The sequence below is a fragment of the Xenopus tropicalis genome, chromosome 7 (assembly GCF_000004195.4).
Source record: "Xenopus tropicalis strain Nigerian chromosome 7, UCB_Xtro_10.0, whole genome shotgun sequence".
NCBI lineage: Eukaryota > Metazoa > Chordata > Amphibia > Anura > Pipidae > Xenopus > Xenopus tropicalis.
The window spans coordinates 53,856,902-53,882,057 of NC_030683.2; the positions used below are offsets into that span (position 1 = coordinate 53,856,902).

At 36.8% G+C, this 25,156-nt stretch overlaps 1 protein-coding gene across 4 annotated transcripts in view; it reads left to right on the forward strand.

The window, feature by feature from the left end:
* The window catches only part of dlg5 (discs large homolog 5), a 111,514-nt gene extending 87,066 nt beyond the window's left edge, over positions 1–24,448 (forward strand). For all 4 annotated transcript variants that reach the window (XM_031905938.1, XM_004916019.3, XM_002937130.4 and 1 more), the window contains exons 20-33: positions 207–281; positions 2,797–2,965; positions 5,879–6,041; positions 7,531–7,661; positions 7,947–8,111; positions 8,971–9,145; positions 14,781–14,929; positions 15,869–16,039; positions 16,378–16,574; positions 16,717–16,860; positions 18,486–18,613; positions 18,728–18,837; positions 19,751–19,860; positions 23,612–24,448. In XM_031905938.1, the coding sequence (XP_031761798.1) occupies positions 207–281; positions 2,797–2,965; positions 5,879–6,041; positions 7,531–7,661; positions 7,947–8,111; positions 8,971–9,145; positions 14,781–14,929; positions 15,869–16,039; positions 16,378–16,574; positions 16,717–16,860; positions 18,486–18,613; positions 18,728–18,837; positions 19,751–19,860; positions 23,612–23,715 (1,991 nt within the window). In that variant the 3' untranslated portion in view covers positions 23,716–24,448. The remainder of the gene's footprint in view (positions 1–206; positions 282–2,796; positions 2,966–5,878; positions 6,042–7,530; positions 7,662–7,946; positions 8,112–8,970; positions 9,146–14,780; positions 14,930–15,868; positions 16,040–16,377; positions 16,575–16,716; positions 16,861–18,485; positions 18,614–18,727; positions 18,838–19,750; positions 19,861–23,611) is intronic.
* Positions 24,449–25,156: the final 708 nt, after the last annotated feature.

Genomic DNA, 25,156 nt, shown 5'->3' on the forward strand with positions numbered 1-25,156 from the left:
TCAGCCAATCAACAGGCAGCATTTTTAGTTTAATGTTGGAAAGATTACATCCAAACAATATTGCAGCTGGGATGAACTCAGTATTCCTTCTCATGGGGCTCATACAAAAAGTGAGGTATTATAAGGTCTAAACTTTATGCATTTAACACATGGGTACACTGTCTTTAGTAGGATTGGCATTTGGTAATACTGTTTTCTATTTACAGGCTCCTCAAGAACAGAACGCATTAAAATACCCTCAACCCCTCGCTACCCCAGATCCTCAGTGGGTTCAGATAGAGGTATGTGCTTGTTTTTGTTTGTTTTTATTGTTGGATGTTTATGGTGGTTTAACCAAAAACCAAAAAAACTCTGAAATGAGGATGTTGAGGGCTAATCCCGGTGGCAAATTAAAGCTGGCTACACACATATTTAATACAATTCAGTCAGTTTCCGTGCAAGCATTAAAGTTACTAAAAATCTGCAAATAATAGGGACTACATACATTATATCCAGTGGGAGTGTATGATTGTTTCATTTACATTGCTTTCTATAAAAATTTGCAAAATTTACAATATAAATATATATTATAACAAAAAGGTAAAGTTGTACTCACCACTAAATTTTAATTTTAAACCGCCAGGTGGGGATGCTTTGAATGTAAGATATATTTTTACAAGGCATTGTTGTAATACCGTATATACACGAGTATAAGCCGATCCGCATATAAGCCGAGGTACCTAATTTTACCTAACAAAACTGGAAAAAATTGTTAACTCGAGTATAAGCCTAGGGTGGGAAATGTAGCAGCTACTGCTAAGTTTCAATAATCAAAATAAAAACCAGTAAATTACATAAATTGAGGCATCAGGGGTATGTTTTTAAAATATTTATTTAAAAGAAAAAACATAAACTAGCTCTGTAAGTGGAGAAGAGGGTCAACAAAAACAATATGAGTACTACCCCATGCTCATTGCGCATTGGCAAACTGGCAGCAGACCCAGTCCCGGAGGACACGTAAGGGGGAATAAGTATTGCGACTGGGAGTGGGCCAGGGCACTGGAGGGTCTGGTTGCAGGTGGCCTAATTTGCACACAAAGGACAGAGGGTGCTAGTCTGGAGGGACCCATGCCACCCGACTCGAGTATAAGCCAAAGGTGACTTTTTCAGCACATTTTGGGTGCTGAAAAACTAGGCTTATACTCGAGTATATACAGTAATTGATAATGGGAAACATCAAGTTCATATGCAAATTATGTTTGAGTTATTGTGGTAGAGGGGCACAAAAGGGGCTAAGTAACCGTGTGATTTTGTGCTTATATGGCGTGTTGATCATTCAGTTAAAGGAACAGTAACACCATAAAATGAAAGAGCTTTAAAGTAATAAAAATATAATGCACTGTTGCCCTGCACTGGTAAAACTGGTGTGTTTGCTGCAGTAACACTACGATAATTTATATAATAAGCTGCTGTGTAGCCACGGGGGCAGCCATTTAAGCTGGAAAAAAGGAGAAAAGGCACAGGTTACATAGCAGATAACAGATAAGTTCTGTAGAATACAATAGTGTTTTATCTGCTATGTGCCTGTGCCTTTTCTCTTTTGAATGGCTGCCCCCATGGCTACACAGCAGCTTATTTATATAAATTATAGTAGACTTTCTGAAGTAAACACACAACTTTTACCAGTGCAGGGCAGCAGCACATTATATTTTAGTTACTTTTATACACTTTCATTTTATGGTGTTACTGTTCCTTTAAAGTCACCCCCACTGACTTAAATGGCTTACCTTTTACCCTGGGCTGGTGCTCTTGTTAGGAGAAAATCTCACCAGACCGGTAGCTGCGAGCGAGTGTTTCCTCTTCTTGCATGTGCAGTAAAGTGAAAAAGACGACATTTTTGTTAAAGTTCAGCTTTTCACTCTACTGCGTATGTGCAAGCGCGTGAAGACAGAAGAAGGAAGAGGAGACATTCACTCACAGGTACTCTGGTCTGGTGCTGTTTTTTTCTAACAGGAGCACCAGCCGGGGTAAAAGTTAAGCAATTAAAGTCACTGAGGGGGTGCCTAATATTTTGGCCATTCCTTCTCCTTTAAGTTTTGGTGTAATTAAAGGGGATTGTCTCCCAAAACATTCTCCTTTTTTCTGCTTTGCAATAAATACTAGCAAAGAATATGGCAGTTCCCACACAACACGTTTTGTAAAATTTGGAAATGTTCTTTGTACAGAAAAAAAGTGTTATGCCTATTTTACAATCTGTTTAAAGGGAAACGAAAATAAACTTCTTTAGGTTACATGCCATATCTGCAAATAACTATATCAAACAGCATTCATTAAGAATTGGGAAATCTGAAGATACTCCCCTTTCTATAGTCCTTTTTCACAATTGCTTTTTTCAGAAAGAAAACAATCCCCAGTTTTTAGGTTGCAAGCTTTTTTTTAAATTCCTTGAAAAAACACTATTATGGATTGAAAAGAAACAATTGTGAAAAAATTGATGCAGTTGTGTGGGGAAGTCTAACCTTTTGATCCCTTAAGCAGATGAATATTACTAGGGATAAGAATGCTGCTGAATATGTGACCAAGTGACAAACATACCTAAGCACATAATTCAAAAATTGTGCAGTTGTGCAAAATGAAAACAAAATAAAAAAAAAAAAATTGACTATTCTTTAACACCATACCTCCCAACTGTCCAGTCTGTAGCTTTGAAAAAAGTGTATTCTGAACCATATCTCTTATCCATGTATGATTTAATGTGATGGTTTTGATAGGGGTCATTTAGGAATGTGAAATGCTGACTGTTCTCTTTTTCCACAGGATCTTTGTCGCATTCAGAGTGCAGTAGCCCCAGCCTAGCCAGCCCACCACACTCACCTCTTAATTTGGAGACTTCATCTTTTGCCAGCAGTCAATCCCAAAGCTCAGTTGCAAGCCTCCCCAGAATATCTGTCAGTACTGTGCCCATTGGGGAACGCAGGAAGGACAGGTGAGATATCAAAAGCTCTTTACTGTACCTATTATACCAAAGAGGTCTAATTGTGTTTTTGTGACTTATTTTTTCTCTTTAAAGTCTTGCTGGTATTTTAATTTTGTAAAATATGAAAGTTAACACATATCTGGGCAGCAATAAAACAAAGTAACTGCAATAAGACTGCTAATTAAACTTAAAGTATGCAACTAAAATAGTATTTTTAGCAGGTGTATAATGTATATTTTCATTGCTTTTGTCACTCCTTGACATGCACTTTTATCTGCAGAAAATTATAGAAAAGTCAAATTAAAGAAAAATATGTGTGTTTGCGTAAAATTAGTATGATGGTGCTGCAGTATTTGAGAAGAACTGCACAAAGGCTCCAAAGAAACATTGGTTAAATCTATCATAAACAGAAGAGCTGTTTATACAGTATGTTATAACTGAGTGGTGGTTTAAACTTCACACAAATATAAAATATATATAAATATAAGTTTAAAATGAAAAATCTTTATTTGTTGAGACATTTACTGTTGCATTTTTGTGATTCTTTAGCCTAACATTTTTTCTCTTGGTACAACAGATTAATTTTCAAGTTAAATGCGTGGAATTTCATTACAGCAGGAAATAAATTATTAGGCTGGGGAAGCAAAGTAATAAAATATGAAATAGCCAAGAAAAATAAAATCTATAAACTATTTACAAAACAGGGTTGTCTTGTGATTTCACAGTTTTCTCAGTATTGCTTTCCCCATCTGCGAGAAAACTGTAAAAATGTTTTTTCATTGGCACACTGTGTATTTTTTTGCTACCGATCAATCACTAATCAGCTGAATAATGTACTGTTAAATTTAAAAAAAAATTGTCTTAAATATTAATGTGTTTTATTCTGTCTTTTCTGTTCCTTTCATTTGGCACTGAACATTCTAAACATCTTTTCTTTTTCTCCCTCATATTTCATTTTTCTATTCCTCTCTTTCTGTACTGCACACCTTTTATTTCTCACACATGGTATTTTCATGTTGATCTGTTTTTACTGTTTTGTGAATTCTTCTAAATCGTTTATTGATGGTTTTATCACACCCACCCCAGTCATTATTATTATATTTTTCCTTGTCCAACCTCTTCCAGATATATTTTCCATACTAGGTCTTTACTGAGGCTGCCAGTCCCTACTAGGCCCAGGTTTTCCTCAGTACGGTGCTTGAGGTCTGCCTTGTCTCAGTTTTTCTCTTCCTTGCTTTTACCTTTTCCATATCTTGGCTGACCATAGACTGCACTGCTTTCCATGCTGCTTAATAAAATTTTTATTCTTGCATGATGAAAATGTTCACCCACAGCTTTAATGAGAGCCATGTGCCCTTAGGATCCTATTAATTGTTGAAGGGTAAAACAATAAACTCCAAGCACTGCCCCCCTCCTGTATTGTGCATGCAAGATTCCAGCTATGGTCTGCTGGGGGTAGATGGATGGAAGTTTATTCAGATCTTTATTGCAGATACAAGTAAAAATATTGAGCTTCTTTGGCAACACAAGTTGGCCATATGATGTACAATGTAAGGCTGTTTGTCCTTTTTTATTATTGTTTTCCTTTAGAACAGGCTGAATGACACTAGAGAAATATGGCTATAGTGTTACTGCACCTACATAGATTGTGCAAGAAAATGCTATAGTCACCAGCCACATACACATTTTAGGAACAAATGTTTTGAGATGGTGACGTTGCCAAGATAACATTCTTTATCCAAGATTGGCAAGAATACTGATATGTCAAGCCATCAGTATATAAGTGCTAATATACAACCTACCAGTAACCACTTCATTGTCTAAGGATTTGGGGCTCTTTGTTACCCCTTGGAAATAGGACTCCCTGTGGCCAAAAAAAGTACCGATAATACCTTTTAATTGCTATAAATGGGAATTGTTTTTCCCACAGTGATCCCTGTTCGTGGCAATGGAAGGATATTTTTAGGTGCTCTCTATAGGGAGCATGATTTCCCACAGGCAAAAAAGTGTTTTGTGTGTTGTCATACTAATAAATACATTCCTCAATATAGCAGGGGAACAGCAAAGATTTCAGGGAAATCACTCTTTTCTCTCTGTACATGTTCTCCAGAACATGTATATATTTATAAAACCCCAACATAATCCACAGGGCTGTACAATAAAATGGGTCTATACATTGAACTTACAGATTTAAATACAAAAACAAGTAGTATACAATACAAGAGGCAATAGGAGCTCTGCCCAAACAAGCTTACAATCTGAAATGATAGAGAACATAAAAGGTCAAATCAAATAAAGGGCTTATACACCTTCATACTTAAACCTTTCAAAAATGTTAAAAACAAAATAATTGAAACAAGTCTTTTTTTTGGTGTACTATATGAAAACATTTAAACTGACAAACATTTGTTTGAAAGGTAAACTACCCTTTACATTTTTATAATTTTCGCTAGTAATTTTTTATAATCAAAGAACTAATTCTTTTGAGCCACTTACTTGTAGCTGTGTATTAATCATTTTCCCAGATGTTTACTGCCCGAACATCCATTTCATCTGCGTACAACAGTCATTTTGAATGTTTTTGCATGAAAATGATCATTTGTCCATAATACTGTGTCCATAGTCAAAAAAATATAATGTAACTGTATGTATGCTGTACAGTATAAAACTTTGGATAGCTTCAGAATTTTTAAGCTTCTTTCATTCTCCCAGTTCAGCCAACTTTACATGATCTTGGTGTGTGTTTTGTGGAAAGAAATAAAAATTTAGATAAAACCCTGTGCTTCTTCCCTTATTTTGGCTGCACATATTTTTTAGGGTGGGGGTAATTTTCAAGTTAAATTTAAAATACTCTATTAGTTTAGGAGACAAATGCTGAAAGAATACTGTTAATAACACTACTTTGCCTCATATTTTTCCCAGGCCACTAGTGGAGGAGCCACGGCATGTTAAAGTTCAAAAAGGTTCAGAGCCTCTAGGGATTTCGATTGGTGGTGGGGAGAGTGGGGGAATATTTGTCTCCAAGGTAACAACAGGAAGCATTGCTCAGCAAGCTGGATTGGAGTATGGTGATCAGCTGCTCGAGGTAGTATTTTTTTTATTTTGTTTTTATTTTACTTTAACAGAGCTGGAACACAGTCCAGGAAAGTAATACAGAGAGAAAGTCTTAGAAAGAAATTAGAGTAGAGCTGACAGGAGGTGTCCGGAGACACATATTTTAGTATATTTAGTCTTGCACTCCCATTCATGTTCAAAAAGTAACTGATCAGTTTCTTCTAAAAGTTATTGCTATTGGAAATCTGTATCAGTGTACATTAAATTGCTTTTCCCATTCAAAACAATATCCTTCAGCGCTACTGCTCTACTTATCTGCGATATTGATTGAAGTGTATTTAAAAATGTATAGTGGCTGTCTGTTCTGCACAATTCTCAAGGATCTTAGGAAGGACTGTGCTATTATCTTAATGGGAAGCATTGTTGTATACCATAAGAAAATACTGTTATAGGGTACCTTGCCCAGCCCCACTAATGAACCAACTATTGCTGCCCCAAGGACAAGAGATTGGTTGTTCAGTTGCGGTGTCATCCACCAAGTGCACATAAACCAGTTGCCTAGATAAATATTTCTCAAAGTTAGGTAGTGCTATTTAATCCCCCAGTGCTATTTAATTATTTTTGCTATCACAAAATAAATGCAATATTAGTCATGTAAATTATTAGGGGGAACTATTGCAACAATGAAAATTTAATTTAAGATTCATCTCATAGAGCTATGAAACTTTCTGAATAGAATCAATTAAAAACATGGAACCTTTTTTGAAATAATCACGTTTTTTACCCTCTCTCAGCAAACTGTTTCTCTTGGCTTTCTCTTCTTGCAGTAGCTGGAGTCAGAGTTTGATTTATAGTTAGTTCTAATACATGTGGGGACTTTCTTTATTTATAATATGTATTTGAGCTAACTCTTTCAAAATAACACTTCTATCCATTTTGCCCTCACTCCCTTTCAAGCATCCACAAGCAAGTCTTTCTGATTTAATGTCTTGGTTTGTTTCTGTTTGTAGAATTGATTGTGTTTCCCATTGAAGAAATAGTACTGTAGGATATGCAGGCAGTTTAGAAAGTAGTTGATAATTTATGTGTAATATCTCCACATAAATATGTTGGCACAGAAGCTTTGGCCATAGACAAACCTTTAGTTAAGAGGATATTTGTTGCCCGTGCTAATGGTGTATTCATGTAATACGTCCTTGGGTACCTAAAGCCCCATTGGTATGATGTTAATACCAGCAAATAATAAATGCCCCTAATTACCTCTGCAGTTGTGCAATTTGCCTAAATTATGTTATTTAGGTGACATTTAAAAGTAACATAAGATTATAGTGAATAATGAGAGCATTGTTTTAACAAGGTTTCAATGGGTGCATGACTCCCCTGTACGAGATTAGTCTGGGGACTGACAGGAAGCAGAGTACTGAATAACAGACAAAATGGTTTCTCAAAATGACTTTTTCTCTTTCATGTCGATAAGAAATACTGAGTGCCAATTTAACTGATTATAACAATTTCCACAGTTTAATGGCATAAACTTAAGAAATGCGACAGAACAGCAAGCCCGGCTAATCATTGGACAACAGTGTGACACCATCACTATCCTGGCTCAGTACAACCCAAACATGTGCCAGCACATCCATTCTCGTTCTAGGTGAGGTTTCTCATAATTTCTGTCACCATACTGATATTCAGTCTATCTGTGTTTTAAATGCATCTGTAATATCAGCCAAATCGATTCTCTGACATCATAAAACTAATGCTATTTATTTTACAGAGGAATGGGTGTGTGAATCCAGAATTAAAGGATTTTCTGCTTTCCTAGTCCTACATACATACATATAATTTATGTGGGAAATAGAATAATTTATATTTATATATTTTCATTTGGTAATCTAATCTTGAATTGTTTTTTTTTCACCTCTTCATTTTATTTCAGCTCGAGACTGGACACAAGCACCACTCATTCCACACCACACAGCAGTGGAGCAGCAACTCCTGACAACCATTCCATCATTGACACTGTGAGTGAGCAGGATGAAGGGACCATGACTCCACCTTCCAAGGAATCTACACCTAGCACTAGCCCATGCAGCTCACTCAGGTAACTTTTGTCACTGTCCAAAACTTTTATTTGTATCTTTTTTATTTTTTATCTCCATTGTAGCTTGATTCTTGCGCAAGTTGAGTTCACCATGTTTTAATGCTGTGTAACCAGAGCAAATCAGCTAACTCTATAAAAGGCCATGATGCAATGGTATATCCTTTTAATTCATGGCCAAGGGGTGCATCTAAATAATTCTGATAAATGCCTTTGGGAAGTTGGTAAACCTTGAGATAATAAGAATACATACCATGTTTACTGTAAGCTCTATAAATAATGATTGTTTTGGAGATATGTCCTTTTTAGAAAATTACTAAAAAGAACCTGCAGTTTTTGTTACTTCTTGTTCTAAACAGCAGAAATTAATAATGATTCTGCACTTAATCCTAACCCCTTGGTTCCTCAGACCAGTCATGGAAAAAAAAGTAAGCTATCCTGCCCTGTTAAATACACTGCAAGTTGATTAAAAAGAATAGACTTACCACAGATGCATATTGCTCATTTTAATTAATGTCACATGAGGATGTCCTTATCTCCGGACAATTATACACCACCTTCTCTGGTTTAGTTCTTATCCTTTTACTTTTAGTCTCAATCACATTCCTTGATGTTTATGTGGTTTCTTTTTTGGTTCTTCTTGCATTATATGTCTCAGTAAAAACCTTCAATATACAGCTAGTTAGCACTCTTTTACACCCCTTTCAAGACCTCATGTGGCCTAATAAAATACTGCTGAAGGTAATTTTTCTTCTTTGAACTATGAAAGGTGCAATGAAACATCTTGAATTATATTTGAAATTTGCCTTATACATTATAGCTTCTTGCATTTGATTGTAAAAAATATATTGTTTTTTCTTAGAACAAATGCCGAAGGAATTAAGAGACATTCAGAACTTCGTGTAGTCACCCTGTCTAAATCTCCAGAGAAACTGGGAATACAAATCTGTGGGGGGAACTTGCATGGAATATTTGTCTTAGACATAGAGGAAGAAAATGTGGTTGGAGGTTTGCTTAAAGGAGATATGGTTCTTGAGGTAAGCAACCATATCATATGCCATTACATGCCACTGCATGTTTAGAATAAAAGGAACTAAAGATACATTTAAGGCCAATAAAGAATTTACTCAAAGGAACAGTAACACCAAAAAATTAAAGTGTATAAAAGTAATTACAATATAATGTACTGTTGCCCTGCATTGCTACAACTGGTGTGTTTGCTTTAGAAAACTACTATAGTTTATATAAGTAAGCTGCTGTGTAGCCATGGGGGCAGCCATTCAAAGGAGAAAAGGCACAGGTTACTTAGCAGATAACAGATAAACCCCCATTATATGGGGCTTATCTACTAGTTATCTGCTATGCAACCTGTGCCTTTTCTCCTTTTTTCCAGCTTGAATGGCTGCCCCCATGGCTACACAGCAGCTTATTTATATAGTAGCATTTCTGTAGCAAAAACACCAGTTTTTTTGCAGAGCAACAGCACATTATATTTTAATTACTTCAAAATACTTTACTTTTTTGATGTTACTGTTCCTTTAAACATGATAAACTTAATGCTCATGATCCAGAGGCACAGTGAAACTCCATGTACCCAAAATTGGCAGTGGGGCTTTCCATCTTTCTTTTCTTGGTCATTATACCTTTTTCTGTCTCTAGCAGTGATCTGGTTTTTTATCCTTGGCCTGTAAACATTATTTGGAAGGGCTGTGGTTCAGCTATTTGGATTGCAAGTTACATGAGACAAAAGAAGCCTCTGCCTACTGATTTCCCCTTCTGCTGTTTGCCAACATATCCCTATAAAACCCTTTTGCTATTAGGTCTGATAACTTGCATACTGTGTAAATTTCAAAATTGCTTGAAATAAAACGCTTATTTTACATTCATTTATTTCTAAGGTTTTTAGTTATCAATTATCTCTTTCTAGTCTTCTTTTTGACAAAGATCACATCTAGTAAATACCTTTTGTGTCCAGCTGGTAGTCTTTCAGTTCAATATGTAGGAATGATTGGGCTTGCATCTTTAAGGTTTACCCAAAGATTTTCAATGGTGTTTAAATCATGTGTCTGTAAGAGCCATTATAAAACATTTTAGGTTGCTTTTTTAAAGTAGTTCATGGTGGCTTTAGTGGTTGGTGGTGTTTAAGATCAACTTCTTGTAGAAGACCTTCCCTTTTATGCTTCATGGCTGGGAAAAGTGTTTTTTATATTGTAAACCTTTGGGGATCTTGGCCAAAAAGTTAACTTTTTACTTCATTAGTCCACATGGTCATTTGAAGTATGGACAGTGGAATTCCGAGCTGGAAGGGTTTAGTAATATGCATCAGTTATCTTTATTTTGAAATCCACACTCAGTTGCTTAAAGGAGAACTATACCCCCTGGCTATAAAAGCCTCCTTAACTATCACTGCCTTGACCCCCTTCACCCCTCCCTTATCGCATAGTTTCTAAGTTTAACAACTGTCCCTAACGTTAATCCCAAGCTAGTGCAGCTGCGTACCTGGCCAACATTTACTTTGCAACTGAAGACACTTCAGGTCTCTCCGCCGATACAAACCCTTGCGCACGCGCAGTTGGTGATAGCAGTAGATCTGCTTAAACTGTACATGCGCAAGCAGGGTCCGTGTCGGCTGTTTTAACTTGGGGTTAGCGAAAGGGACAGTTGTTAAACTTAGAAACTATGCAATAAGGGAGATGTGAAGGGGGGTCAAGGCAGTGATAGTTAAGGGGGCTTTTATAGCCCAGGGGTATAGTTCTCCTTTAAAGGAGCCCATGGTTGTAGAGTGACAGCCTAAATTTTGTGGTGTCAGAGATTTAGCTCTGCATAAACAGTGTTTATCCCTGGACATGCAGAAGGGTGTCCACCTTTTGCACATGCCACAATTAATATCTTCTTTGTTCCTAAGTCTTTAAGTTTGTGAAATAAACTGTGCATTTACATTACAAAAATATGTTTATAAGTCATAACAGGATTCTGGGAAGAAATTCCTTTAGGCTCTTACATGGGTTTATCCTATAGACTAATGCTGACCCACTGGGTTTTCAATGCAAAAGCCAGGATAATAGCTGATCAGATTCCCAACTACAGACTGGTTTCGCCCTTCTTGGGGCTCATCTGTGTAGTGTAGGGTTTTCTGATCAGCTTAGGTAGAGCCAGGAGTTGGGATACACGAGCAAGCTAAAAGGGTTGAGGAGGCCGCCAAATAAGTCTTAACAGGATTCTGGGAAGAAATTCCTTTAGGCTCTTAGAAAAGTCCCATTTACATGGGCTTGTCCCATTTACATGGGTTTATCCTATAGACTGATGCTGACCCACTGGGTTTTCAATGCAAAAGCCAGGATAATAGCTGACCAGATTCTACAGACCAGTTTCGCCCTTCTTGGGGCTCATCAGTGTTTTAACACCCTTATTCCTGCAGTACTTTTCACCTACTAAATTACCTTTATGGGGGAGCGCAAATTTTTGCATTCAGTTGAGTGTGTGTGTGTGTATGTGTATATATATATATATATATATATATATATATATATATATATTTTTTTTTTTTTTTTTTTTTATTATTATTTTTTTATTTTAAGGTACCGCTCACACAGGAATTAAGGTCCTTTTTCATTTTTTATTGAAGTGAACAGACGACTAACGTTTCGGCTGCAACACCAGTCTTTGTCAAAGTTACACACAGAAAGGCTGGTGTTGCAGCCAAAACGTTAGTTGTCTGTTCACTTCAATAAAAAAAAAAATATATATATATATAGTCCCAGCAGCGGTAGCACACCACATACAATCATACAATAAAGTAAATGCCCGAGTGCTAATGCAAGCAAAAATACAAATGCACTGGAGGCCAGACCTGAAACAATATAATGGGTGTGTAAAAAACTCCAATCACAGCGAGTCCACCTGTGCAATAATATATCTTCCAACTGAGCCGCACTCCAGAGTCATAAAACGTAACTTTTATTAAAGCGTTGTTAAAAGAGTATACAGCGAACGTTCAAAGCAGTATAAAAATCATACTTATCAGTCTAGTATGCCACATACACACAACATTTTGGGGGGCATCACACCCCCTTTCTCACGCGTACCTAGTGGCTGTCACAAACAGTGATATGCATTCTTGTTACTTCCTTGTATAGCTTGGTAGCGGAAGTGACGTGGCGGGTCACCATAGAGAGGGGATACACAAACAGTATATTCCATATACATGGAAGCCGGCACATCAACCCCGCATATATAACCAGTACATCCTAATATCAAAAAGACTGTCAAAGTACCATACAGTGATTTACGTATTAGAGAAACAGAACTTAGCAAACTTAAACTGTACTCGGGACAAAATATAAAATTCAATCCCTGCCTAATTGTTCAATGTCAACATAAGTGTTCATTACAGTTTACAAAAATAAATGCAGATCAAAATCTCTATTTAGCCCATTTGGAGCCAGAGTATTTAAACGATGAATCCATTCTACCTTAGTTTTCTTGAGAAGTTTGGCACGGTCCCCACCTCTCCCAGGAGGAGTGACATGTTGTATAACTGGATATCTAAGATCATCGGATGTATGTTCCATTTCTAAACAATGTCTGGACACCAGTAGGATCTTATTTCCAGTATTTACCGTAGATCTATGTTTTTGGGTAGTTTCTCCAATGTAAATCAAATTACATGGACACACTAACATATACACCACAAAATTGGTATCAAATGTATGATGTCCACGTATTTTATAAGATCTCCCTGTATGAGGATCAATGAACTGTGGTCCCACCAAAACAAACCGACATTGGGAGCAACCTTTGCATTTATACATACCCTCCCTAGGTGGTCCCAGGAAAGTAAATTTCCTAGGTGCAGGGGGGACTTTGGCTCTTACCAATTTGCCACCTATTGTATTTCCCCTACAATTAGACATCATAGGAGTACGTTGAAATACTTCAATTGAGGGATATGACTCCCTTAACAGATGCCAATGTTTCTGCAAAATAGAATGTAGCCGGTTACTCTGCGCATGATATTGAGAAACAAATATCCTACGTTGTTCCATTTTCCGTTTATGTTGTTGACCAATCTCTCCATGTCTACTTACTCTAGATAGACTCTCCTGAAGTATGTGTTTAGGGTAACCCCTATTAGTCAATTTATTTTCCATTTTACCTAAGTCCTCTGTAGCAATGTCTGGATCATTCGCTATCCTACAAACACGCAAGAATTGACTATTAGGAATAGATTTTTTAACAGATATAGGGTGAAAGCTAATAAATTTTAACAACTGATTACGATCTGTAGGTTTCGTGTAAATACGTGTAAGGAATCTAAGGTGTCTAGGAAAACTATTCTGTGAGTATCAGCTGTCATTGTAAATTGAATGTCTTGATGGGCACTATTTATCTGACTCCAGGTCACCACGCCATAGGAGAAACACGTCATCGATGTACCTCCACCACAATGCATAGTGAAAAGCACATTACAATAGACATGTTCATCCTCAAACCAACTCATAAATGAGTTGGCATAGGCCGGGGCAACCTTGGAACCCATGGCCGCCCCCCGTATCTGTAAATAAAACCTGTCCCGAAATCTAAAGAAATTTTTGTACAAAATAAAGGTAAGGATATCCACGAAAAAATTAATTTCCATCTCACTGTATGTCCACATTTTATCAAAAGCATCTTTACCGCCATAATCCCTTCAATGTGAGGTATAGATGTATAAAGGCTGGCGACATCAAATGTCACCAGCCATATTTCACCAACCAGTTTGTCTACATTGGACAATTTTTGCAAAAAATCTTGAGTATCACGTATGTACGATCGAGTTTTCTGTACCAAAGGGCTAAGTATCTTGTCCAAAACTTCAGCTATATTACTGGTATGTGAGCCCAGTCCCCAGCTACTATAGGTCTACCCGGTGGATTAATAGGATCCTTATGTATTTTAGGAAGTACATAAATTACAGGTACTATAGGAAAGTCAATCCACATATATTGAGATGTAGACATGGTATACATGGTATACACTGTATAACGTTAGATTGTACTGCAGTTTTCAATAAGAGGTCCAACTCCCATTTAAAGGGTTCTGATTGTACTGCAGTTTTCAATAAGAGGTCCAACTAGATTGTACTGCAGTTTTCAATAAGAGGTCCAACTCCCATTTAAAGGGTTCTGTTGGATCACCTCTCAATATGTAAGTTTTGGGGTCACTGTATGGTACTTTGACAGTCTTTTTGATATTAGGATGTACTGGTTATATACATTATATGCGGGGTTGATGTGCCGGCTTCCGTGTATATGGAATACACTGTTTGTGTATCCCGTCTACCAAGCTATACAAGGAAGTAACAAGTATGCGATCACTGTTTGTGACAGCCACGAGGTACGCTTGAGAAAGGGGCTGGGATGCCCCCGAAACGTCGCGTGTATGTGGCATACTAGACTGATAAATTTGATTTTTATACTGCTTTGAACGTTCACTGTATACTCTTTTAACAACGCTTTAATAAAAGCTACGTTTTATGACTCTGGAGTGCGGCTCAGCTTCTTTTCTGTGTGACTTGTTTGTATTTCTCTCTCTCTTTTTCTCTCAAATTTCTTTTTTCCTCTTTGTCCTAAACACATACTCTCCATAATTCATTTGTATACGTGTTATTATTTATTCCCATCTTACTTCCAGTATGGGTCTGTGGATATGAGGAACCGAACAGCAGAGGAAGCCTACCTTGAGATGCTTAAACCAGCAGAAAACATCAAGGTAAAAGTACAACAGAAAATTGATGAATTCAACAAACTGAAAGACCTGCCTGGAGATGGATTCTATATACGGTAATTCAAGTGGGGAATAGCAGACAATGTCCTATTATAACTGTTAAGTGTAGATCATTCAGAAAATAAATATGCAGTGTCTACGTTTGAGTTGTCTAACTATATAAATGATATAGAGGGTAATGTATTCTCCCACTATTGCCACTTGGAGCTTATTGCTCCATTCTTAGGACAATTGTGCATGGGGTAATTACAGGCATTTTTTTTGCAGAGTGAATTAGTAGCTCAGTAGCTGTAAAACACTTGAATTGATTCTCTCCATTCACCTGTATAGCAATTGATTGCACACCGAAGTGCTCTCTTTGGAAGTTAGCTGTAGGCTGGAATTACAGCAGTATTCAAGTGACCAGCATCTGACAAGCAAGTGCACACTTTTAACTGATTGCCATACAAGTTAATGGGGTTAAAAGATTCAAAATCAGCCTGCTCTTGTCCTGTTTTACATTTTTGCTAAACATGACAAAATAAATAGGACTTGTTTTAAATTATGCCAATTCTTGTAATTACAGTAAACCATGTTTTGTTTTTTGTTTTTTTTTTACTAATGGATTTTCTTTTTTGCCTAAACCCTCCTTAAACCCTCTTAACAGGGTAATTTGTTCCAATGAGCCCCTGACATAAACCGCAATTTTACATGAGCAGGGTAATACAGTAGAACCCCCATTTTACAGTTTAAGTAAAATCAGAGAAATGCATTATGCAAAATATATGTGGGCAAGTCTGAGGTGTAACCCATGCAGGGAGCCAGTTAATCTCAGTGCTGATACCATTTAAAGCTTACACATAGGTAAACCATCAAAGCAGCCAGACAGGAGGGGGGCCACACAGAGGGGGGTCGTGCGGCCCGCGGGCCACCAGTTGGACAGTACTGCTGTAGTAGATTAAATATAAAGCCATATGTAGCATTTTGTTAGTGGTTGCCATTTTGATCCTTGGCAGAGCACTTTATGATCGTCAAGCAGAGCTTCCTTCGGAACTAAGTTTTAAGAAGGATGACATATTGTACGTGGATGACACTCTTCCTCAAGGGACCTTTGGTACATGGATGGCATGGCAACTAGATGAAAATGCACAGAAACTGCAAAGAGGACAGGTTCCTAGCAAGTACATGTGAGTGTGTGATATGTGTTCTTTTTCTTTCCTATATTATTTGTTTACCTCTCTGGACAACTTATTTACATAATTCTTAATATTAAGGGGAAGTCATAGTTTAGTTTATACAGTAGCACACATTTACATACCAATTATCCAATTTTTACATACAGAATATCAAGTGCACAGTTTTGCATGCATATTAGCATTTGCACCCATATTTATAAATGAGCCCTAGGATTTTGCTAACAAGAAAAGATCTTGTAAAATATATAATTAATATATATTGCTTATAATTACATTGTCTATTAATTATGCCAGAAGTTGTTTTTTGAGTGGTGTTTTTTCTATTACAGGATGGAACAAGAATTTTCACGAAGACTCAGTATGTCAGAGGGGCGCGATGAAACCATGGCCAGCAAAACACTCTCTGCTGCTGCTAGACGTTCATTCTTCCGAAGAAAAAATAAGCATAAGCGCAGTGGGTCTAGAGATGGAAAGGATCTGCAAGGCTTGGATACAATCAGTACTGACTCAATTCCCTTTTTGGATGGTAAGAATTAGCTCAGTAGTAGACCTTAACTGATATAAGATATGGGCAAAGTAGTCTAGGAATTGAGAGAGGGAACCTTATTTTATAATTTATTATATTTACAATCTCTTCTCTAATAATAGTCTCCTTTTTATTTCCCCAGAATCAGTTAGTTTGGCTTACCAACGTGTCCAAAGGGTGGATTGCACTTCTCCCCGACCAGTGCTTATCCTTGGACCATTGGTTGATGCTGTAAAGGATATGCTGGTAAAGGAGTCACCTGGAAAGTTTTGCAGATGCCCACTTGGTAAGTGAGGAAACCGTCCTCAGAGAGATTGTTCTCCTTTAAATTAAAAATGGTATAAAAAGACAAAAACAAATGGACTATTTTTTGAGGGATTTTTCTTTGTATTTGTTAACTCTTTATTGATGAATCTTTCTGGCTAAAAGGTTTTGAAGGTTAGGCTGTAAAGGGCTTAAAAAGAAAGTTTTTATTTTTTCGTGGTCTTTAACCCAAAAAACGAAATAGAATTTTTAATTTCAGTTTAATTAAAATAAAGTCCAATTGCAAATTGTCACATAATATTATGTTGCATTATACTTAAAGTTAACTGGCCCCACATCCATAAAGCAAATTGGCCCCAAGGATTGATTTGTATTACATTCTGTTGAGCCCATTTATATTCACCTTGCAAGATGACCACTTCTTGCTTTCTAGGGCAAGTGGGACCATAGCAACCCGCTAACAGTTTGAAGGAATATTGTCATGATTGATATTTATGGTATACTTTATAAATTACATTGCTTACATAGCAAATAATTCACTCTATCATTTAAAATGTTATTCTTGAACCAAAAATTTCATTTTGTTTAGTTTTAATATTGGTGTGTAGACAGCCAGTGCATTGTGCCTGAGTCTGAGCTTTCAGAAAGAGCCAGCACTACACATTAGAACTGCTTTCAGGTAACATATTGTTTATTCTTCTCCCATATAACTGGAGGAGTCGCAAGCTGGACTTGGATTTCTTACTATTGAGTGCTATTCTGATATCTACTGATATCCCATTGTTTTGCCGATCGGCTGCTGGGTGGGGATGATTTCCCTCTAACTTGCAGCTCAGATGTAAAGTGTTTCTGAAGTTTATCAGAGCACAGGCCACATGGCTGTGGCACCCTGGAAAATTGAGAATATGGCTAGCCCCATGTGAAATTTCAAAATTAAATATAAAAATCTGTTTGCTCTTTTGAAAAAAGGATTCAATGCAGGATTCTGTAGGAGACGCTCCGTGACAGTATTTCTTTAAGTTCCAAACTGGGAATCTGCAGAAAAAGTTAAATACATGGGAAAAAAAGAATAAAATGTATGTGTGTGTTTTTATATATATAATATGTAGCGGTCTGCCATCCTTTGTGTGTGTGTATATATATATATATATATGTAAAAAATGCTGATGCACACCAGGAAAATTTTATCAAAAAAAAGATACTTAGTTTATTTAGATCGACGTTTCGGTCCTCACCCGGGACCTTTATCAAGATCTTGATAAAGGTCCCGGGTGAGGACCGAAACGTCGATCTAAATAAACTAAGTATCTTTTTTTTGATAAAATTTTCCTGGTGTGCATCAGCATTTTTTACATATTTACATTGTTTATCTGATTTGCACCCAGGTTGTTATCCCTATAAGTGTGTGCCTCAGCCTTTTTATATATATATATATATATACATATATAATATAATATACCAGTTGCAACTACATCTGCACCAGTTGCATACCACAATCTACATCCAAATAAAATGTAATATCAGGGTAATCCAACCCTTTAATCTTGTCCTTTTTTTCTTGTAACTTATTAAATGCAGTGCTACATTGAGAGCAACAAATTTTTTATGCATATTTATTAATACATATTGTCATCCAATCTTTTGCAGAGGTAATGAAAGCTTCGCAACAGGCTATAGAGCGTGGGGTGAAGGATTGTTTATTTATAGACTACAAGAGACGTAGCGGGCATTTTGATGTTACAACTGTTGCTTCAATAAAAGAGATAACAGAGAAGGTAATCTCTATGAATTTTCAATTGTGCAGATTGGCCCAGCATTCCTTATTTGCTTATAGCTCCTGAACTAAATACAGGTTAGTCTATAAAGTAATATTTTTGTCTGCTTCACAGGACTGCCACTGTTTACTGGACATAGCACCCCATGCAATAGAGAGGCTGCACAGTGTGCACATCTATCCCATTGTACTATTCATCCGGTACAAAAGCACTAAGCAGATAAAGTAAGTAAACCGACTGCACCATCACAAGCAATGAATATAATTATAAACTGTACTGTGAAAATAAGAAGGCATCACTTTACAGTCCATGATAATAGGTGCATGGATTTCAGGCTAAAGGTAAAAAGTTTTATGTAAAAAAGGCTCAACTGGCACAATTCCTTAAAGGACATGTCAACCCCAAAAATTATTTCTGGGGTTAACATGTCATTTAAGCAACAATGCCAGGTAGGCTTTGTTTCACCTCTAAAAATACTATTAAAATATTAAAATAATTTAAGAGACTGTTCCTATAAATTCATTTTTAGCCAGATTTAATTAGTTATGAATTAGAATGCGTACTGAACTGAATTATTGTTAGGGCTAATGATAAAATAGGAATATCAGTATCAAATTCATATACATTAAACAGTCAAATATAGAATAGAATATGTCTAATAAATGTTTTTTATTAGCACAGATAGAACCAAATGCACCAGTGTTAACCTGGGATGCCAGAGGCCCACCAGAAAACCCTAGACCTTAGGCCGACTCAAAAATGCTATACTTTATTTTGTGTTTAGCAAATTAGATTTGCTGCATTTCTGCCCATATTTTAACTAAAAGAGTAAAAGAGACTATATTGAATAGCTGTGTGTATCATTCTCAAGCATAATCCTTCCTTATTGTCTTGGTTATGTCTATTATTTCCTTTGCATTTATAGTTTAATAATGCTTTTGATTTTCTACTGTTTATTTGAAATTGTGATGTAGCTGTCATGTTTTTTCTGCTGGTGGGGATGATTTTGTTTTTATTCTATTTTCACAGCAATTTGATTTTATAAAGCCAGTCTGATCTTGCATTTGTAAATAAAATTATATGGAATGGGTGGGATCCAAAGGTGCTGTTTTATTTTATTTTTACTTTGTTCTTTAGGGAACAAAAGGACCCAATTTTTCTAAGGGACAAAGTGACACAAAAACATTCCAAAGAACAGTTTGAAACTGCACACAAGATTGAACAGGAATACAGCAAGTATTTTACAGGTGGGTGAATGTAAATACTTCCACTTAATGATTTTTCAGAAATCCTTTTGGAATATGGAGACTTATAAGTTCAGCATTTGTAGCTGGAGGTACAAGAAGACCAGAGAAAATTGAGATCTATCTGTCTCTGTCTGTCTGTCTGTCTGTCTATCTATCTATCTATCTATCTGTGTATCTAAACACACACGCAACCTATATAAATCGTCCTAAGGGTGCACCACCCATGTGCAGCAATAAGACCTAGGTGCTCCTAGGACTGTCAAACAAAAACGTAAATGCAAAAAAAAAAGTTATTACCCATTATTTTGGTCTCACACAGGAACCTTTATCTAGAGTGAAAACATGAGAAAACATGTTCTTTTCAAAACACATTAATTAATAGAGCTTCTTCAGCAAAAATCTATATTGAAATCTGTTTTTAAAAGGACAGTAAGATTTTTTTATATTTAATTTTGAAATTTCACATGGGGCTAGCCATATTATTTATTTCCATGTGTGCCACAGCCATGTGACTTGCGCTCTGATAAACTTCAATCACTCTTTACTGCTGGGCTGGAGCGATATCAACCCCCTTCCTTTCTCCCCAAGCAGCTGAACAATTGGAACGTAGCAAGATAGCAGCTTCCTGACACCTGTGTTCTAAAAGTGGTAGATATCAGAATAGCACTCAATAGTAAAAAATGTAAGTCCGGCTCATGACTCCTCCAGTTACATGGAGTAGGAGAAACTTAAGAGTATCTGAAAGCAGTTCTAACGTGTAGTTCTGGCTCCTTCTGAAAGCTCAGAATCAAGCACAACGACCTGAGATGGCTGCCTACACACCAATTTTACAGCTAAAAATATATATTTCTTAGTTCAAGAATAACATATTAAATGGTACAGTGAATTATTACATTATTTGCTTTGTAAACAATGTAATTTAGAAATAAAAAGTGCAGCATAAAAATCATAATAGAATCCCTTTTAACACTAGAGCAGTTTTGGTGCCAAAACTTTTTGCTAGGTAAACAGAAACTCACTGAAATGAAACGGATACTGCATAGTTACTACCTATAACTGCAGTATCTGTTGTTTTTAAGTACAATGATGCAGTTAGTATGTATGTGTTGACTAGCAATGGCACATGGCTTAGGCACTGTACAGATGCTGGGTGCATGTACACATCCACTAATACAGGATAAATTGCATGGGGCTGAGACTGTTCTTTGCTAATGAAGGTTGAATAATTTTACCTGACAGGGCACAATCCATGCAAATATAATCAGTAACAGTTCCCTTTTCATTCTATGCCTTATTCAATCTACTGTTTTTTTTGTTCTTTTTTCCCTACTTTTTCTTTGCTGTTGCATTTATTTTATGTTCTGAGCTATTCTTTCTTGGCACTTCTGTGCTTCTGGTATATGAGTATATATTATGGAAAATATAATGTTTTATTTTTTAGACATTTAGAAGCTATTACCTTGTTACAGAAGTGGAATTATACAAAACTTCTAGCATATTTTGAAAGCTTAGGTTGTCCCAAAAAAAAAACAGTATGTGTAAACTAAAAGTACCTCCAAGGAAATGCCCCTAAATTGAGTGCAAAGTGTTAAACAATAAAGCTTCTGTGTAAATATATATGTAAATGAAACTTGGCCTCTTATTTGTTTTCTCTGGTCATTTATGGGCTTGCATCAACTTGTGTTTTAGACATGATTTTTGAACAGCAATGTTTTTTTAAGGGTGTCACAGGTTCCTTTATTTTGGCATAAAGCTGGCATTTTTCTGGCTCCACTTATCAATGATTGCAAGTGTGGAGATGCCTCTACGTAGCTGACAATGGTTTGGAACTCTTTGGTGCTTACTAATTTGTTTACATTGACACAGGAATTATGAGCCATTTCCCACAGGTTGCAAGGCACCTAGGCATTGGTACATTGATGTCCCACACCAACATCCCACATCGATGTGCAGTTCTAGTAGCAGATCTGGTCTTATCGCAACACAAGGGAACGTGTTACCATGGCAACTCCTCCAGCCATTAACCGGTGTGCATCACTGCAGCTTTCCCGTGCTGTTTCGGGAGTGTTGAGCGCTTGTGACCCCCCTACCTTAGATAATGTGTGCTGCTGGTCTGCCATGTCTACCACAAACTTTTTTCAACCCCAATCATGGGCACCAATGTTACCAATGTATTTTATTATGTTGCTACTTTATTGTTAAGTTTTAACCACACAGTTCACTTGGTTACTTTATTTTCAACATAGAACATTATTTTATATGGTTTCAATGTGTGTTCATATTTTTTTTCTTTTAATATATACTTGATCTCACTTATACATTTTATAGTTGCACATCTTAACATCACAGTGATGTTTTTTTAGCATCAATACACACTGGGGTATTTAATGTTGGTCTTTGGCAAAGAAAGGTCTGTGTGGTAGACCAAAACGAGAGGGGTCACAAGGACCATGGGGTATAGCATCCACCACCAAGAGCCAGGACATCCTCCCGTAATGCTATACCCCTCTACCTTAACATGCTAGTATCCTTTTTCTAGTATCCTTTGAGGAAACAGGAACTTTTTCCTTCAGATCTTATTCTGCGGCCAGCATATATCTGGCATCAGACTTCTTCAAGCAAGTGACACAGTATTCCAGTCTCCCCTACTGAAAGGGTCCAGCGTTTGCGGCTTCCATTTATCATAAGCAATGTAATAACTCTGCTCCCATTAGTATCTGAGCTACTTCTGTCAGTGCAGTGAGCCTGCCATGGATATCTCTCATACACCACTTACTGTATGGACCCACTTACTTGGCCACAACTCTTGTACTTAGAACTTGCTCTGGGATCTAAGTACTTCCACTCACGTCATGTCACTCACAGCTGGGACTAAACCAAAGGTACTATTTGACAATGGGGTACAGTTTTGCAAAATTTTGCAAATATCTTCCTAAAGGATGTAAGAAACCAATATGCTTGTGTCAAACTATCAGATGAGGTTCCTTCCGAGGCACCAGAGCCTCTGTCACAAGATACTCTGGGCACTGAGACTCCTAGGGCCTCACAGGATGCCACTGTTCAGCCCACCACCTCTAGGCAGGAGCATGTAGTTTAACAACTGTGTAGAGACATTCCTAAGCTTGCAGCTTGTTTATACAAACCACTAGATAAACTTGACCATGCTGTCCCTGAACCTAAGAACAAATTAGCCAAACAGCATGACATGGGGTCTCTTCAGTCAGGGCTAACCACTCTCTTAATGAAGGGGAACCCCTCAAAAAAACCTAGACCCTTTTTTCATTTGTGGTACCATGTTAGGTACATGATTATGTTGTTCAGTTCTTAGCTCTCCTCTTTGTTGGACAAAACTGACTCTAGCATGCCAAGGTAAAGGGGTAGCATCTGGGAAAGAGTCTTCTTTTTTAGTTTCTTTTCTCTTGGTGTTGAATGCTATACCATGGTTCCTGTGTCTGACAGATGTCTAAAGAGAAAAGTATTTATCTGCAAGTATCACAAAATCACCTTTTCTGGGTTCATATAAAATAAACAATTCTGTTATAAGTCCTTTAGTGACACATAGTACCTAAATTTCAGTATGTGTGTGTATCTGTGAATGTTAACCACATGAATAGAAATTGTATTTTAGTGCTACTGTTCATCAGTCACCTTGCCATTGATACTGATAGATTTCTGTAAGGTTTTTACGCCATGTGACAGACATAATTGTTATGCCTGGATACTAAATTGTTTTGATTTTCTTTTTTTACAGCTGTAATCCAAGGTGGTGCCTTGTTTAGCATTTGCAATCAGATTTGCTCCATTGTGGATCAAGAACAAAGTAAAGCTCTATGGATTCCAGCAGGATCCCTGTAAAGTTCAGAGAGCACGGTTCACTTTATGACTTAATACGTAATCACAGTTATCTACAGAAATCCTCAACTGTGCCTGTTTTTGCTGGAAGTTAATGATTTTAAGATGAATTTAACACTATATACTCAGTAACAATTGTTTATTGGTAAACCACTTATCCATCACCAAATCATTAGATTCCATTAAATAAATACAAAGTCAATCCCAAGAATGGCCACGGAGTCAGTTAGCAAATAACTGGTACTTGAAGTATGCAACCAGGATAATGGACAGACTTCCAAGACTTCTGCACATCACTAAAGTGCTTAGATGCCAGAACTAAAAGTGAACAGATTTCACAAGAACAACTGCCATCTCTTTGGACAAACAGATGAATAAGAAAACTGAAAACTGCAAGAATATCAGAAAACAAAAAAAGCCTGATGGCAACAAACTTACATCTTAAAGAGAATTTTAAAAGGCCACTTTTAAACAGAAATGTATAAAATGCAAGAGCACAGTGAGTGCCTCTTCTCTAGGGACCAGGACATTATCCCAGGAGGGCTCTGACGTGCTAATTAAAGGTACTAGACACTAAGAAGCAAAGTACTGCTTTTCACGAGTGTTAAAACTTGAGCCCTGTAATATACTGTATATGCTTTCACTTTGCAACTTTGGGAACTGTCAGCACTGCATTCCTTCCACTGTTATACTTGAATAGGGGTTCAAAAAGAGATTAAACACTCCTTAAAATCCATCCTATTTTTTTTTTATAACCACTTTGTTGCTGCAAAATGTAACTACGCCTGCAACACATCTCTGGGGTAACGAAATGCTGGTAAATGCAAAGGTAAGTGTGGCAGAACAGTTCATACATCATCAGTATAGGAAGTTGTCTAAAGATTGTGGCACCATGGGTATGAAAGAAAGCACTCAGGTACTGGAAGAAACTTGTTACAACTTATGTTTTTTAGCAATATCATTGTTTCTTCTAAAACTATTTTACCTAAGGCTACATAAATAATTGTGACCTCATTGCCAACTACAATGTTTAGTTATAGTTAATTCATGAAGTCAGTATTTCAGATTACACTACTGGAAATATTATATCATTGGCATACTGGTATGTAATACTGTATATACATAAATCTGCCCCCTGGATTCCTATCATTATTTGCACTTGAGATTGGGCCAGCCTCAATACCTAGGTTGTTCTCTTTTAAAGAGGACTGAGAGACTGGAAAAGAAGTATAAGTGAAGTTAAAGGCAGATGTGGTATTGGGGAAATGTCCCAGTATGTCTCTCTGCTTTTAAGTTATTAACATTAAGCAGAGTCGTTTAAAAGGTAAATTTTGGGTTGATAATATCAAACTCATGTTTACTCGGTTTTGTGTTTATTAGTGCCTTTTAAGCTGATATTGTTTCAACAAATGCTCTCTTACTAAATTCCTTGCTGTAATGAAGC